We start from the raw sequence: 14,061 nt of genomic DNA on the forward strand, positions 1-14,061 counted from the left end.
GCAAATTCAGTTTTTGAGCCAAAACTAAATCATTTGTGTCTTCAAACTTTCCCTTGTAACTTTTCTTATAGCAATATAATTTTGCATTTTGGCCAAAGAGAGCTGCTTTCTTTTGGCAGACAAAATCAAGCTTCTGGAGAAACACTGACTTAGATGTATAGAATCTGCCTCCTTTTCAATAGAGCAGTAACAAATCGAGTGTTATATATTTATTTCACCTAAGTTGATCTCTTTCAAAAGACTGATATGATGAAAAGATTTTAAATTTGTAGTCTATTTTTACGCAGTATACCTAATTATGTTCTAATTAAAACAATTTTGCCAAAGAGCTGGATTTTGGCCAAGAGTCAAGTCCAAAATGTCTTATCTAAAAGCCACAGTGCTTAAGTGTAATGTTTTTAAAAACCAACTGTACATTACTACATGTTTTTGGAAATGTGGAAACAAATACATTTTGACTTTCAAGAAAAAAAACACTTGGTGGCACATTAAAGGATGACTATGAGTTTATAAAACAGGAGAGGCAGGATATAGTTATTCCAGAATTATGGAAAACATCAGTGTGCCTTTGCTTTATTTGAAGAAAAATGGAGTTTTGAGTGCCAAAATAGCTAATTACCGTTAGTGTCACCAAAATTAGTTCCAAACATTAGTACTCAGAAAATAAACTATTTCCAACAATAACAATTTTCATTACCTTTTAGAAGGACTATATCATAACTTTCATTCCTAAGGGTCTTGTATCTCCTTGTAAGGTTATCACAAATCACCTTTTACTTTTCAAATGAACTAATTCTAACCCAATCCAAATTAAAAACTGTTCACATTCACGAGCAAGGAATACTATTGCACATTACACTCTTTAGGAATGTGTGCTTCCTCCCCCCGCCCCCCCGCCCCCGAAAAACTGACAGTGCATCTATGAATTAGATCTCACTACCTGAATTTATAACACTCAAAGTGCTTCTGCTCTTCCACTGAACAAGGACATTAATGTTCTTGTAGTCTCAAAATACTTCATGAACCCTGAAGTGATTCTCTATGGAAGGAGCTTCCTTTGCAAAATGAATTTGGCTAGTCACCTGCATACCAAAATCTCCAAGTATTTGAACAAATTTCTTGTGCTCCTTTCCAATCCAAGATCTCATTGGATCACATACTTGGTAAGGTGTTACATGGGTATGAACAATAATTCCTGTTTGTGCAAATTCTTTCAAGACTTCTGGATAAGTAACCCAAGTATTGCTTCCTCCGGAATGACCACCATCCAGCCAGTACATTGTTCTTATGCTTTTGATAAAAGCATCTATGTTCTTGTCTTTCTTGGCTTCTTTTAATTCAAAAAGCAATTGATTCAAAACAACACAACCTTTACTGAATCCGATCAAAGTAAAAGAAGCACCATTTAGTGATGGTGGATAAAAACTCATGGCGGACTCATCAAACTTTTCACAGGTCCTCTCTTTTTCTCCCTGGCAACCATTAGTAGTGTGAGAAGAACTGGATCTACAATTAGATGCTTTGGAGTCCTGATTCAAATCTTTCACATTCTTCTTTGATAACAAACTGTTCTGACTTAAGTTAAAAGCATTAACTAATAACATATAAAGGTGCTTAAAAGCTCCAAAGTCAGTATTGTGTTCTGGAGCACCAAACATATTACTTTTCACAAAATTATCATAGCAGCTGAATTTGTGCAAATGCATTCGAGAACACTTTATCACCCAAATGTAACTATTGGGGAACCGGTGGGCTAAAATGTTGGCCACATTTTCTAGACTCCAGTTTTCCCACTGATAATTCTCAGGATGACGAGTCATAATTTCATGGTAATTCTGAAAGGTAAGAAAGATGAAACAAGCATTAAATACACATTTACATAAAATTATTTCCACAAAATAGTTTCCCATTTTTATTGTGGAGAAAATTGGGATGTTATATGACCGACCCATGGTTAACATACCAGAAATGAAAACTATAAATATGTCATTACTTTCTGATAGAATTTTAAACAAATCATTTAATCAGTTTAAACCCCAAAACCATCAAAAGACAGGGTTATGAGATACAGCTAAATAGCACAGTAGAAATTTAAAAATAAAACTTACCTTAAAAGCATTATAAATAATTTTAAATGTTATTTAGTATACATACAATCTCCTACTCCTAACATATTAACTGAAAATAAAAACTGGTTTATTAAACAGACTTTTTGACCAAGACAGAACTTTAAAAATATTTTCCCTTTAAAGCTGTTACCCTGAACCCCACCCCTCTTTGGACTACTGGAATGAACTGAATGCTAAATTTGATTTCATTTTTGTATTACATACAGTTGACCCTTCAACAACATGCATTCAATCTGTGAAGGTCCACTTATAAGCAAGTTTTTTCCTATACATATACTGTAAATGTATTTTCTCTTATGATTTTTTAAATAACATTTTCTTTTTTAAAAAAAGATTTTATTTTTAAGTAATGTCTACACCCAAGGTGGGGCTCGAACCACAACCCCAAGATCAAGAGTTGCATGTTCCACCTACTGAGTAGCCAGATGCCACCTTAATAACATTTCCTTAAGAAAAATGTCACTTTATTGTAAGAATACAGCATATAATACATATACAAAATATTCATTAATTGACTATTTACATTATCAGTAAGGCTTCTGATTCTAATCAGTAGGCTATTAGTAGTTAAATTTGGGGGGAATCAAAAGTTATATGTAGATTTTCAACTATGTGGGGGTCAGTGCCCCTAACCCCTGCATTGTTCAAGGTTTCATCTGTACAAAGCTGCAATGGATGTTAATAGAAACATCTTTTTATATATCTGTGATTATCTCTTTAAAAATAAATTCCTGGATATGGAAAAACAGGGTAAAAAAATATCCATAATTTAAGATTAGTTATACAGACTACAATACTGTCTTCCAGAGAGATATGTATAATTTTTCTTCTATCTTTGTGCAATTTCTTAGGCAAAGGATAGCTTATTCCAATTTGGATTTGTTGAAAATTTGAATGAAGTTGAAACTTTGTTTATATATTTATTAACGACCTGGATTTCTACTTGTGTTTGTTCATAACTGTGGCCCTTTTTTATTTGGATCTTATTTATTTATAAGCATTCTATATATAGTAGTAACTTTTTGCTCAGGTTCTAGGATATGCACATAAATTTTGTTTTCCTTTTAATTTGTATTCATAGTAGCTTTTTTAAAAAAAGAGGAAATTCAGATTTATTCATTTATTTTATGAAATTTATTGGATACCTACTGATTGGGTATGGATCAGAACAGACTAAACCCCTGCCCACATGGAGCTCACATTCTAGTACAGAGATACACAATAAACTACTGTGTAAGTAAACAGAGTAACACTGTCCAACAGAAATATAACATGAGCCACACATTTCTAGTAGCTACATTTTAAAAAGTAAAAAGTTAACAAGTGAAACTATCTTTAATAATGTATTTTGAGCCCAAGATGTGTAAAATATTATAATTTCAACATGTAACCATTATAAAAAACTACTGAGAGATTACTACATTTCTTTTTCTTACAAAGTCTATGAAATCCAGTGTGTATTTTACACTTATAGCACATCTCAATTTGGATGCTGAATTTTCATTGGAAATACTAGATCTGAATTTAGATTTCGTAAAATTTACAGTCAAAAAAGTAGACTCATTTATCCAAGTTGTTCAAATATACTTAAAAGTTTTCTAGGAACTGAACTGAGTATCAGTTCTTAGATTTCAATTTAAAGTTAAATATAATTAAAAATTTCATTCCTTGATTAGACTAACATTTCAAGTGGTCAATAGCCATAAGCGGCTAGTAGTCGGCACAAAACATTAGATGGTAGTTAAGTGCAATGGAATAAAATTTTTAAAAAGCAGGGCAAAAAGAATACAAGGCTTTGGAGAGGGTGGAAGATTCTTATTTAAAACACAGGGTGGTCTCCAATAAGGCGGCTACTTGAGAAGCAACAGAAGGAACCAAGGGAGTGAATCATGACAATTCAGGCATAAGGAACTGCAACCACAAAAGGCCCTGAAGTGGAAGCATGTTTGGTAGAGCCAAGATACAGTAATGAGGCTAGCGTAGCTCCGTATCAGAAACAAATAGAAAAGTCAAAGTCAGAGAGATTGTTGGGGAGGAGGGGAGGTATGAGGGCTCTGGCTTTTGCTTGGTAGGGTTTGGAACAGAGGGCTGAAATAATTTATGTCTTGAAATGATTACTCTGGCTCCTATGTTGAAGGGTCGGGAGTTGAAGCAGGGAGACCAGTAGGGGGCTACTGAAGGATAATCCTGAGAAAAGAAGGTAGTTTGAATAAAAGTGGTAGTAGAAATGAAGGCAGTAAAAAGTGGTCAGACTCTGAACGTATTTCGAAAGTAGAGTCAATAGCATTTGCTGACTGACTGGATACACGATGTGAGAAAAAGAGAAACAGAGTTGTGATTTGCCTTTGTTTTCTAACAGCCATAAACCATAGATGTTGAACAATTTTAGAACTAAAAACATTTTTTTTAACATTTATTCATTTTTGGAGACAGAGCATGCGTGGGGGAGGGGCAGAGAGGGAGACAGAATCCAAAGCAGGCTCCAGGCTCTGAGCTGGCAGCACAGAACCCCATGAGGGGCTCGAATTCACGAGCCATGAGCTCATGACCCGAGCCAAAGTTGGATGCTTAACTGACTGAGCCACCCAGGCACCCCTATGTGAAACAATTTTAAATGAACTTCTCTTTTGACCTAGTAACTCCACTTTTAGGAATTTATCTCAGTGGCATACTTGCATATATGCATGAATAATTAAGTATGTATAAGGTTATTTGTTTCAAAAGAATAGACATGTGTGAGTACTAACACGGGTTGTAAAATAAGAGCTAAAAATCCACTGTATGCTATGCTACCATTTGTGCTTTTTTTAAAAAGTTTGCATCAGCATAAAATGTCTCTGGAAGGACATATAAATCAGTAACAATGGTAGCCTTGGTGAAGAGAAATGGGAGATTGGAGAGACTGGGATGAAAAGGAGATTTACTTACCAATGTATAACCTTAAAGAAACTGAATTTTTAACAATATGCATATATTTTCTATTAAAAAACTAAAACTAATAAAATACTCACTATAAAAATTGTCTATATGCAAAGGCATAAGGAAGATAGAAAAATCCTCCATAAAATTATCAATTAGAAGTAATCATTATTAAACCTTTGGAGTCTAGCATTCCAGTTTTCTTTAGTATACATACACATATACAAATACATATATAAGAGAGCATTCTTGGGGCACCTAGGTACTTAGTTAAGCGTCCAACTCTTGATTTTGGCTCAAGTCATGATCGCAGTTGTTGAGACTGAGTGGAGAGTCAGGCTCTACACTGACAGCACGGAGCCTGCTTGGGATTCTCTCTCCCTCTCTCTCTGCCCCTCCCTCCCTTGCACGCTTGCACACATGCACACTCTCTCTCTCTCTCAAAATAAACATTTAAAAAAAAGAGCATTCTTTATTTCTCCCTCAACAAGCTTATGCATATAGTTTTCACTTAAAAATATATTACAGGCATGGTTCCATATCATAAATATAGATTTGCATCATAATTATTAGACTTTCCATAAAAAGATTAATATCAATTTACATTCCACTGGAAGTATATAAGAACTTACCCACATCCTTACCCACAGTGGCTATTAGCATCAATTTTTAAAAAATTTCTACTATGATAAAATATCTTACTTTTATCTTTTATTATATATATATATATATATTTTTTTTTTTTTTTTTTAACGTTTGTTTATTTTTGAGAGAGAGAGAGCATGAGCAGGAAAGGGGCAGAGAGAGAGGGAGACAGAATCTGAAGTGGGCTCCAGGCTCTGCGCTGTCAGCACAGAGCCTGACATGGGCTCGAACTCACAAACTGTGAGATCATGACCTGAGCCAAAGTCAGATGCTTAACCAACTGAGCTACCCAAGCACCCCAAAATAGCTTACTTTTAACTTGCATGTTTTGATTCCTAATCAGGTTGAATTTTTTTCTATGTTTATTGGCAATTTTCTTTCTCTTCTTCTGTTCTCGGTTTCATGTCCTTTGATAATTTTCCCAGATGCTCAAGTCCTTCTTAACAGTTTGTAATCTCATTAATGTTGACAATTTTGTCATACATGTAAAAACTTTTAATTCCCAGAAGGCTATCATTTAATTTTTTATGGATTCTACTACTGTACTCTGCATATTGATTTGTGACATATAATTAAAATAGGAGCTTAGATCTGAAAGGGCTTATCTAAATCCTTTATATAGCTAAGGAAATGGAGATCCTAGAAACTACAGCTATTATATTATATAGTTATTTAGTTAATGAGCCAAAATGAACTCAAGATTTTACAGTTCTCACAATTTACCACATAGGAGGTGGTAAATCTAAAAACTTGGTATTTTCTTTGATTAGTCCCAGGTTACATGATCAGAGGGGGAAAATGCTTTTAATGCATAAAACTAAAACATAAAACATAAAAACAGGATGGTTACTGTTGTGTCAAAACCTTCGCAGCTCTCAAAACAATGGATAAGTACTCCCATATTCTAAAAAGAGACATCCCAATAGGACTTGCTAAAGGTAGCCAGAGCTGGTTCTGCAACTCAGGCTATTAAAACAAGGCCAATCTACAGAAAAGGCTAAAGACTGGAGGGAGAGAGCATTTTCTTTTGAGAATTTTCATCCCAGTTGGGAAGGCAATGCACTTATTTACCTTTTAAGGGGGAATGCTTCTAGTGGGGCATACTTCTCTTCATCACCAGTGAGACAAGTGGCAAAAGAATGTCTTGGAGCAATTAAGAGGTGGTTATTTCACAGGTAGATTGACCTGCAAAAACTTACAGGCCCACCCCATACTGCTATTGAAGTAAAAGTACAAAAGATTTTTAGGAAAGCTTGACATGCATGTGTCTCCAATAGTTTGGAGACATTCAAGATAAAGTTTTAAGCTAGGCGAACTATTCTTACACCAGAGCAAGGATAACTATATGGGATACGAGCTGTACTTCCATCAAAAATGGGGGAAGGGGACATCTTTATTGAGCATAAAGTGGACATCCCAAGTAAGCAAGCTAGAAGGACCATAATAGCCTAAGAAGGCTGCCCAACAAGAAGCACAGGAAACCCCAGAGTATATGATCAAGTGCAAAATAATAGAATACACACACACACACACACACACACACACACACACCTGTCCCTGGCTCCTTGCACAGAGCTCCTAAAACCCTTGGAATTTCCTGGGTGACAGGAACATCTTTGCTCTAATGAGATGACTCTTGGTGGACTCCTGGATAGGAAGTGGTCAACCAGAAAGACCAAGGCATGATTAGAAGTTTGAAACTTTCAGTCCCACTCTCCATTCTCAATTGAGAGACTGGAAAATGGAGTTAATGATTGATTATGACCATGCAATGAAGCCTCCATTTAAAAAAAAAAAAAAAAAAAAAAAAAAAAAAAAAAAAAAATTCCCAAATATGGGGCTCCTGGGTAGCTCAGTTGGTTAAGCATCCGACTTCGGCTCAGGTCAGGATCTTGCGGTCTGTGAGTTCAAACCCCACATTGGGCTCTGTGCTGACAGCTCAGAGCCTGAAGCCTGCTTCAGATTCTGTTCTCCTCTCTCTGCCCCTCCCCTGCTCACGCTTTGTCTATCTGTCTCTCAGAAATAAACGTTAAAAAAAATTTTTTTTTAAATCCCCAAATATGGGTTTGGGTAGCTTCTAGGCTGGTGAACACATGGAGGTCCTAGGGTAATGGTGCACTGAGAGAGGGAATGGAAGCTCCATACCCCTTTCCACATACCTTATCTTATGCATCTCTTCCATCTAGATATTCATCTGTATCCTTTATCACATCCTTTCATAATAAGTGGGTAAACAGTAAGTAAGCTGTTTCCATAAATTCTGTGAGCTGCTCCTGCAGATTAACTGAACCCATGGAGGGGGTCATGGGAAGCCCAATTTATAGCCAGTCGGTCAGCAGTACAGGTGACAACCTGGGACTTGGATGGGCATCTGAAGTGGAGGGAGCAGTCTTGTGGGACTCAGTCCTTAACTTATGAAATGTGACAATAACTCCAGGTAGATACTGTCAGAATTGAACTGTAGGATATCCAGCTAGTGTCAGAGAGGATCACCTGGTATGGGGAAAAACCCCACATATCAGGTTTCAAAAGTACTATGAGTGTGGTAGTAGTGTAAATAGTAAAGGAGTGAGTCTTCTACTCACCAGGACATACGTAGGGCATACTATGTATCCTAGCCTTTAGGAAAACAAAATTTCTTTAACAGTTGGAAATGACCAAATGTTCACCAAGTGCTGAATGAGTAAACAAACTGTATATCTATACACAGAAAACGACTTGGTAATAAAAAGGAACATACTAATGATACAGGCAACAATAATAATGAATTTCAAAAGCATTATATATTAACTGAAAGAAGCCAGATACAAGACTACATACTATGCTTCCAAATTATTGAAAATCTAGAAAAGGCAAAACTATAGTAAAAGAAAGCAGATCACTAGTTGCCTGGGGCTGAGAAAAGAGACTGACAGAAGTAGGACACAAGGGTACTTTTTAGGGTGATGGAATGTTGTATAACATGATTGTGATGTTGGTTACATAATTGTAACATTTGTCAAAATTCATCAAATTGTAAGCTTATACTTAAAAGAGACAGATAAGTATAATTTTACACCCTGAGGCTTCACAAAGCAAGAGAACTCAAGAAAATTGGAAAGTGTCTACTAAAAAAAAAAATAGATTCCCCCTCCAAAATCAGAGTACCTAAAGAAATATGAATTACTATGTTCTCATCTCATCTGTTAATTCATATGAGAAAATAAAACGTATAGAATAAAAAAGGACAAAATGATTGCAAAAGGAACATCAACAAAGTAATGATAATTAAAATTTTAAATTACATGGACCATCAGATCCAAATGATACCAAATCTGTGTTAACATAAGGTAAGCTCTTAATGGTACCCTACAAAGTTCTGTTGGCCCTATTCTGTTCAGTACTTATCCAAATTAAGAATAAAGATACAGAAAGAATGCTTATTTAATCTATGTATGATACAAAGCAAAATAATGGTTCTATAAAAGGATCAATAAAAAGAGCTGAGCTGTATTTAACAGCGTAAATTTCATAGAGATAAACATTAGGCTCAGAAGAATCAAGTACAAAGATACAGATGAGAAAATCTAGCCCAAAAGCATTTCATATAATAATAGCCAAGATTTATCAAGCACTTCATCATGCATTGCTCAAAGCAACTTACATATATTCATTCATTTATTTCATTCAAAAAATTATCTACTGAATATTTACAACATGCCAGTCAGTAAGCATCATAAAACATATTAGTGAAGAAAACAGACATGAAGCTTACATTGTAGTGTTTGAAGACAGGTAAAAAACAAAATGACTAACTAATACAGTAAATGAAAGGGATAAAAATAAAAGAGAAAAACTGACAGGAATCCTGTGCATATATATGATTACTAAATAGGTTGGTCAGAAAACACCTCATTGTGAAGGCAACTTTTGAGCAGCCTTGAGACAGATGACGTAATGAATCCTACAGGTATCTGGAAGAATACTGTTGCAGGCAGTATGTGCAAAGCTTTTGGGGTGAAGTATGGCTACCATGAATGACATTTAGAATGCTGGTGTGGCTATGGCAGAGTAAAACAGAAAAAGGAGACAGGAAAGCAACAGAATGGGAAAACGTAAAGATAGTGAAGAGCCATACAAACCATCAAGAGTTCTCTGGCTTTTACTCTGAGTGACATGGAAAACTATTGGAGAGTTTTGAGCAGTGGTATGGCATGATTTGACTTACATTTCAAATTGATAATTCTGATCACTTCCAGATACATTTAGGAGGAGAAGCAACTTTGTTGATTGAGTGAGATATGAAGTGTGAAAGAGAGGTTACTAAAAAATAACTTCAAAGTTTCTAACTTGAGCAACTAAAAAAAGAAATTCTATTAACTGAGATGGGGAAGACTGCAAGAAGAACAGATTTAAAAGCAAAGATTCATGTTTGCTTTGAGATATGTTTGAGATATCTATTAAATATCCAAAAGGCAATATTGTGCAGGTGACTGGTAAGTCCAAAGTTCCAGGAATCTAGGCTACATACAAAAGTGTTGAAGGTCATCAGAGTACAGATAGTATGTAAAACCACAAGACTGAAAGATTACTAAAGGAATAAAGGTAGAGTAGAAAAGTTCACAAACTGAGCCCAAGGGTAGCCCAATAATAAAAAAGGTCATCAGAAAGATGAGAAGAAACTGTCAGTCATTAGGTATTCATATAGTTAGTCCTCACTGATACCTTCTAAATTATTACTCCTATTTTATAGTTGAGGTAGCTGCAATTGGCCAGAGATTTCATAGCTAAAAAGTGCAGAATCAGGGTTCAAACCTAGGCAATCTGGCCTCAAAGTCTTTTGATGCATTATCCTATTCTTCTCTAAAGGACCTGAGTTTTTAAAGCACTTCATATTCTGCATAAATCAACACTATATCACTGTCCAAAAAGCTAATGGAATCTCGGGCTACATTAGGAAGTGAATAATGTCAAAACGAAAGGAGGTATTACTCTAAGTGTATTTAGCACTTTTTAGACCTCATCTGAAGATACTGTATTCTGGCTGGTACACTTTATAAACATTTAATAGGTACTCAAGAAAGGTTAGTTACTATCCTTTACTATCTACTATCCATTACTATCATCACCATCATCATCATCATTATGATGCACACAGTAGCTGGTCCTCAAATCTCTGGAAGTCGCTGCTGTCAGCATTGCCATGCTATTTTCCCAAACTGAGCAACAGAGCATCAATTAAGTAAATTCAGTATCTTGTCTTAAATCTAAATACTAGTTTTTTCAGAGTTTTTATTAGAAGTCAATTAGACTAGTCAATTGTTTTAAGAACGAGAGAAAAAACTACATATATCTTAACCATTACTCGACACAAGGCACAAAGTTTGTAACTATATCATTTAAAGCATCAATTTCAAAAACAATAAAGTAATATTGTTTCATGGTATAAGAAACCTATCTAGCCATGTTGCCCAGACAAGCCATGCTGTCTACATCAGCACTACCGAACAGAACTTTCTATGATGATGGAAACGTTCAGTGGAAATGCTTTGTATTTGTGCTGTCCATTAGGAAATACACAAACCTTAGGTGCTACTGAGCACTTGAAATGTAGCTAGTGTGACTGAGAACCTGGATTTTTTATTTAATTTAAACAGCCACATATACCTAATGGCTAGTGTATTAGACGACGCGGTTATGAGTTAAGATCCAGATTAAGACCCGGCATTCCAGGACAAAATAGCCACAGATATTTGCCTGAAGCTATAAAAATAATAATTAAGATAAGATCACATACAAAAACAAAAGTAAAGAATTTAGGTGATCATCAAAATATTGACATGCTTAATTACTGTCCCTTTTCTTCCACCCACCCTCCCTTTCTAGGGTAACTGAAAGTGTCATACCCTTGTATTTATTTATTTTTTTATTTTTTTACTTGCTTGCTTTTTAATTACTGTCAGCGTTTTCGGAACCCTAAAGTGCTAAGTTAATTTACAAGTCATTCCTGTCTCCTGTCTAACACACACACACACATACACTTCCGAGAAACCAAGTTATAGAATGGATATACATTATGTGTCTCATTCCTTCTGTCTCAAATTCCACCCCATCGAAGCCTAAACAGCTGGCTCTTTCGAGGTCGTAACCCTCCAAGGACACCTTCCCTCTGGGGCTCCAGAAGCACAGGGTCAGGGGTGTGGCAGGGGCGGTTTTGGATTTCGTGGAGTAACGGAAGAGCCACGCCGTGAGCGCATGTGTGGGTGTGTTCAGGACAGGCAAGGAACCGCGCACTAATACGAGGGGGAAATGGGGGCATTCGCATATGCACACGAGGAAGGAACAGGTGTCCAGGCAGGCCCCAGGTTACCTGCACATCCCCCGGGAAATAGAGAACGTGATGCTGGGGCGCTGGCTGCGGCTCCTCCTTCGCCCGGTCCCCAGGGAGGGCCCGCCGTTCCGGTCCCTCCCCGGCTGTCTCCGCCGCCAGCAGGAGCAACTCGTTGCTGCGCTGCGGGTCAGCTCCCGGCACCGTGGACAGCTGCAGGCACTGCGGCCGGCGCCCCTCCGCCGACGGGGAGAACGGCGCACCGCTGCCGCCGCCCAGGTTCATGGTTTCGGCCTGCGAGCGGGACGCGGCGATTCCGAGGCTGAGCTGCGGCAGGAGGAGCAGCAGCGGTGGCGACCGCAGGAGCCTGAACTCCCACATGGGTCGCTGCCGCGAGAGCAGTTCAGGGGTGGGGGGAGGTCCTGAGGGAGGGACATCGGCAGGCCGCCCAACGGTCGGCGGGAGCGGCCCGGGCGGGACTCGGCGCGGGGGCGACGACGGCGTCAGAGGCCGACGTCCGCGCGCAGCGTGCGTAAGGGAAGGAGGGGTGTGCACGAAATCCGACTCGGCTCCCAGAGGGGGCGATGGGGGCGTGGCCCTAGGAAAGACATTTTTGATTGGTGGGTTCTGTTTTGCCCGGGAAGTTCGAACGGAAGTCTGGGAAAGAGTTGGGAGAGCAAAGGAAGAGGGAATGTAGTAAGGACTCTGAAAGAAGGGCAGCAGTTGTAGCGTACTCGCAGCAGCAGGAGTGGCTCGAAGGTCATTGTCCAGTAACTGGGTAGAATTTTGAGTATGCTATACTCCCGTTTCAGTAGGCTCACCTTGCAGGTGAGGTGTTGTTTGTTTGTTTGTTTGTTTGTTTTGTAGTTCTTTGAATGTTAAATGAAGGGAATCTCCCTTTTCTCACCAGCTCGTTTTCTTTGTAGATAAACTAAGATTTCTAGGTTGATGAGAATTTGTGGTTAGATACGAAATCTAATGCACCTTTGACTGGTACTGGGGAACAGGGCACATGAGTTGGAACAGGAAAAATGGGGCAAGGCATTAGCTGTTACACAATTGTTGTCCCTGGGGTTTGCAGCCAACAAGATTTGCTATTTTAGGGTTTTCAAAAACCAGTTCGGACAGTAGGAAAAAGATAGGTGTCCAACAACCATCTGTGTCCAGTTGTGTAAGAGGAAGATTTGGCCAGGGGCGCCTGGGTGGCGCAGTCGGTTAAGCGTCCGACTTCAGCCAGGTCACGATCTCGCGGTCCGTGAGTTCGAGCCCCGCGTCAGGCTCTGGGCTGATGGCTCGGAGCCTGGAGCCTGTTTCCGATTCTGTGTCTCCCTCTCTCTCTGCCCCTCCCCCGTTCATGCTCTGTCTCTCTCTGTCCCAAAAATAAAAAAAAAAAAAAAAACATTGAAAAAAAAGAGGAAGATTTGGCCAAATGTATGCTAAAGGCAGGGAGGGGAAGGGGAAGGGTCCAGTATTCTAAACTTCAGGTGCCTGTGAGGCAAGGCACTGTAAAGAGCCCTATATAAGACAATATTAGTGATGATTGTAAAAATTACAGCCAACATTTACTGGGGCTTTACTGTAGGTCAGGAGTTGATACAATAAAGGGAATCCTCAACTTCCAGTGTTTGTGTCCTGCTCACAGGCTCTCAGGGAAGCCATACATTTACCAGAGTCAGCAAAATCTCAAAGCATGGGCTCTGTTTCTGCCTTGAGTACACATTGTACATCTGCTTTGTTTACAAACAACCTAAAAAAGAGCATTTCATTCATAAAGAGTTTAAAAAAGCAAAACAAAAACCTCCCTGGTTCCCATAAGATTAAGGTCATACAGCCCTGCATGTACCAAAAGCTTAAGATTAGGTAATTTTCTGGAATGTCTTTTATCTAATGATTTGTAACTTTTTATGTAGACCCTACACAAAATATTCCTTCCCTGGAGCACTCTCTATGATGATTGTGCATCCTGGGAAGCTGTCCTAACTTGGGATGAAATAAATCTTTCTTTTAGAAATTCTAAAAGATTGCTCATTTTGACAAACTAAGAACTTCATATTATTAACT

At 38.1% G+C, this 14,061-nt stretch overlaps 1 protein-coding gene across 1 annotated transcript; it reads right to left on the reverse strand.

The window, feature by feature from the left end:
- Window positions 1-903: 903 nt before the first annotated feature.
- Window positions 904-12,509, reverse strand: CUNH2orf69 (chromosome unknown C2orf69 homolog). The gene is made up of 2 exons (XM_019428368.2): window positions 12,043-12,509; window positions 904-1,835 (listed from the first exon to the last, which is right to left on the reverse strand). The coding sequence occupies exons 1-2, from the start codon at window positions 12,379-12,381 to the stop codon at window positions 1,008-1,010; spliced, it is 1,167 nt and encodes a 388-aa protein (XP_019283913.1). The 5' UTR covers window positions 12,382-12,509; the 3' UTR covers window positions 904-1,007.
- Between the last annotated feature and the right edge of the window lie 1,552 nt (window positions 12,510-14,061).

This window comes from Panthera pardus, unplaced genomic scaffold (genome assembly GCF_024362965.1).
Source record: "Panthera pardus isolate Hobbes unplaced genomic scaffold, ASM2436296v1 HiC_scaffold_10, whole genome shotgun sequence".
NCBI lineage: Eukaryota > Metazoa > Chordata > Mammalia > Carnivora > Felidae > Panthera > Panthera pardus.

Bases quoted from the DNA above. Each gene is read 5' to 3' on its own strand.
- CUNH2orf69 (XM_019428368.2), bottom strand. From the start codon at position 12,381: ATGTGGGAGTTCAGGCTCCTGCGGTCGCCACCGCTGCTGCTCCTCCTG. The intron at 1,836-12,042 runs GTAACCTGGGGC...CTTACCTTTCAG, and splicing joins ATTTCCCGGGGGATGTGCAG to AATTACCATGAAATTATGAC.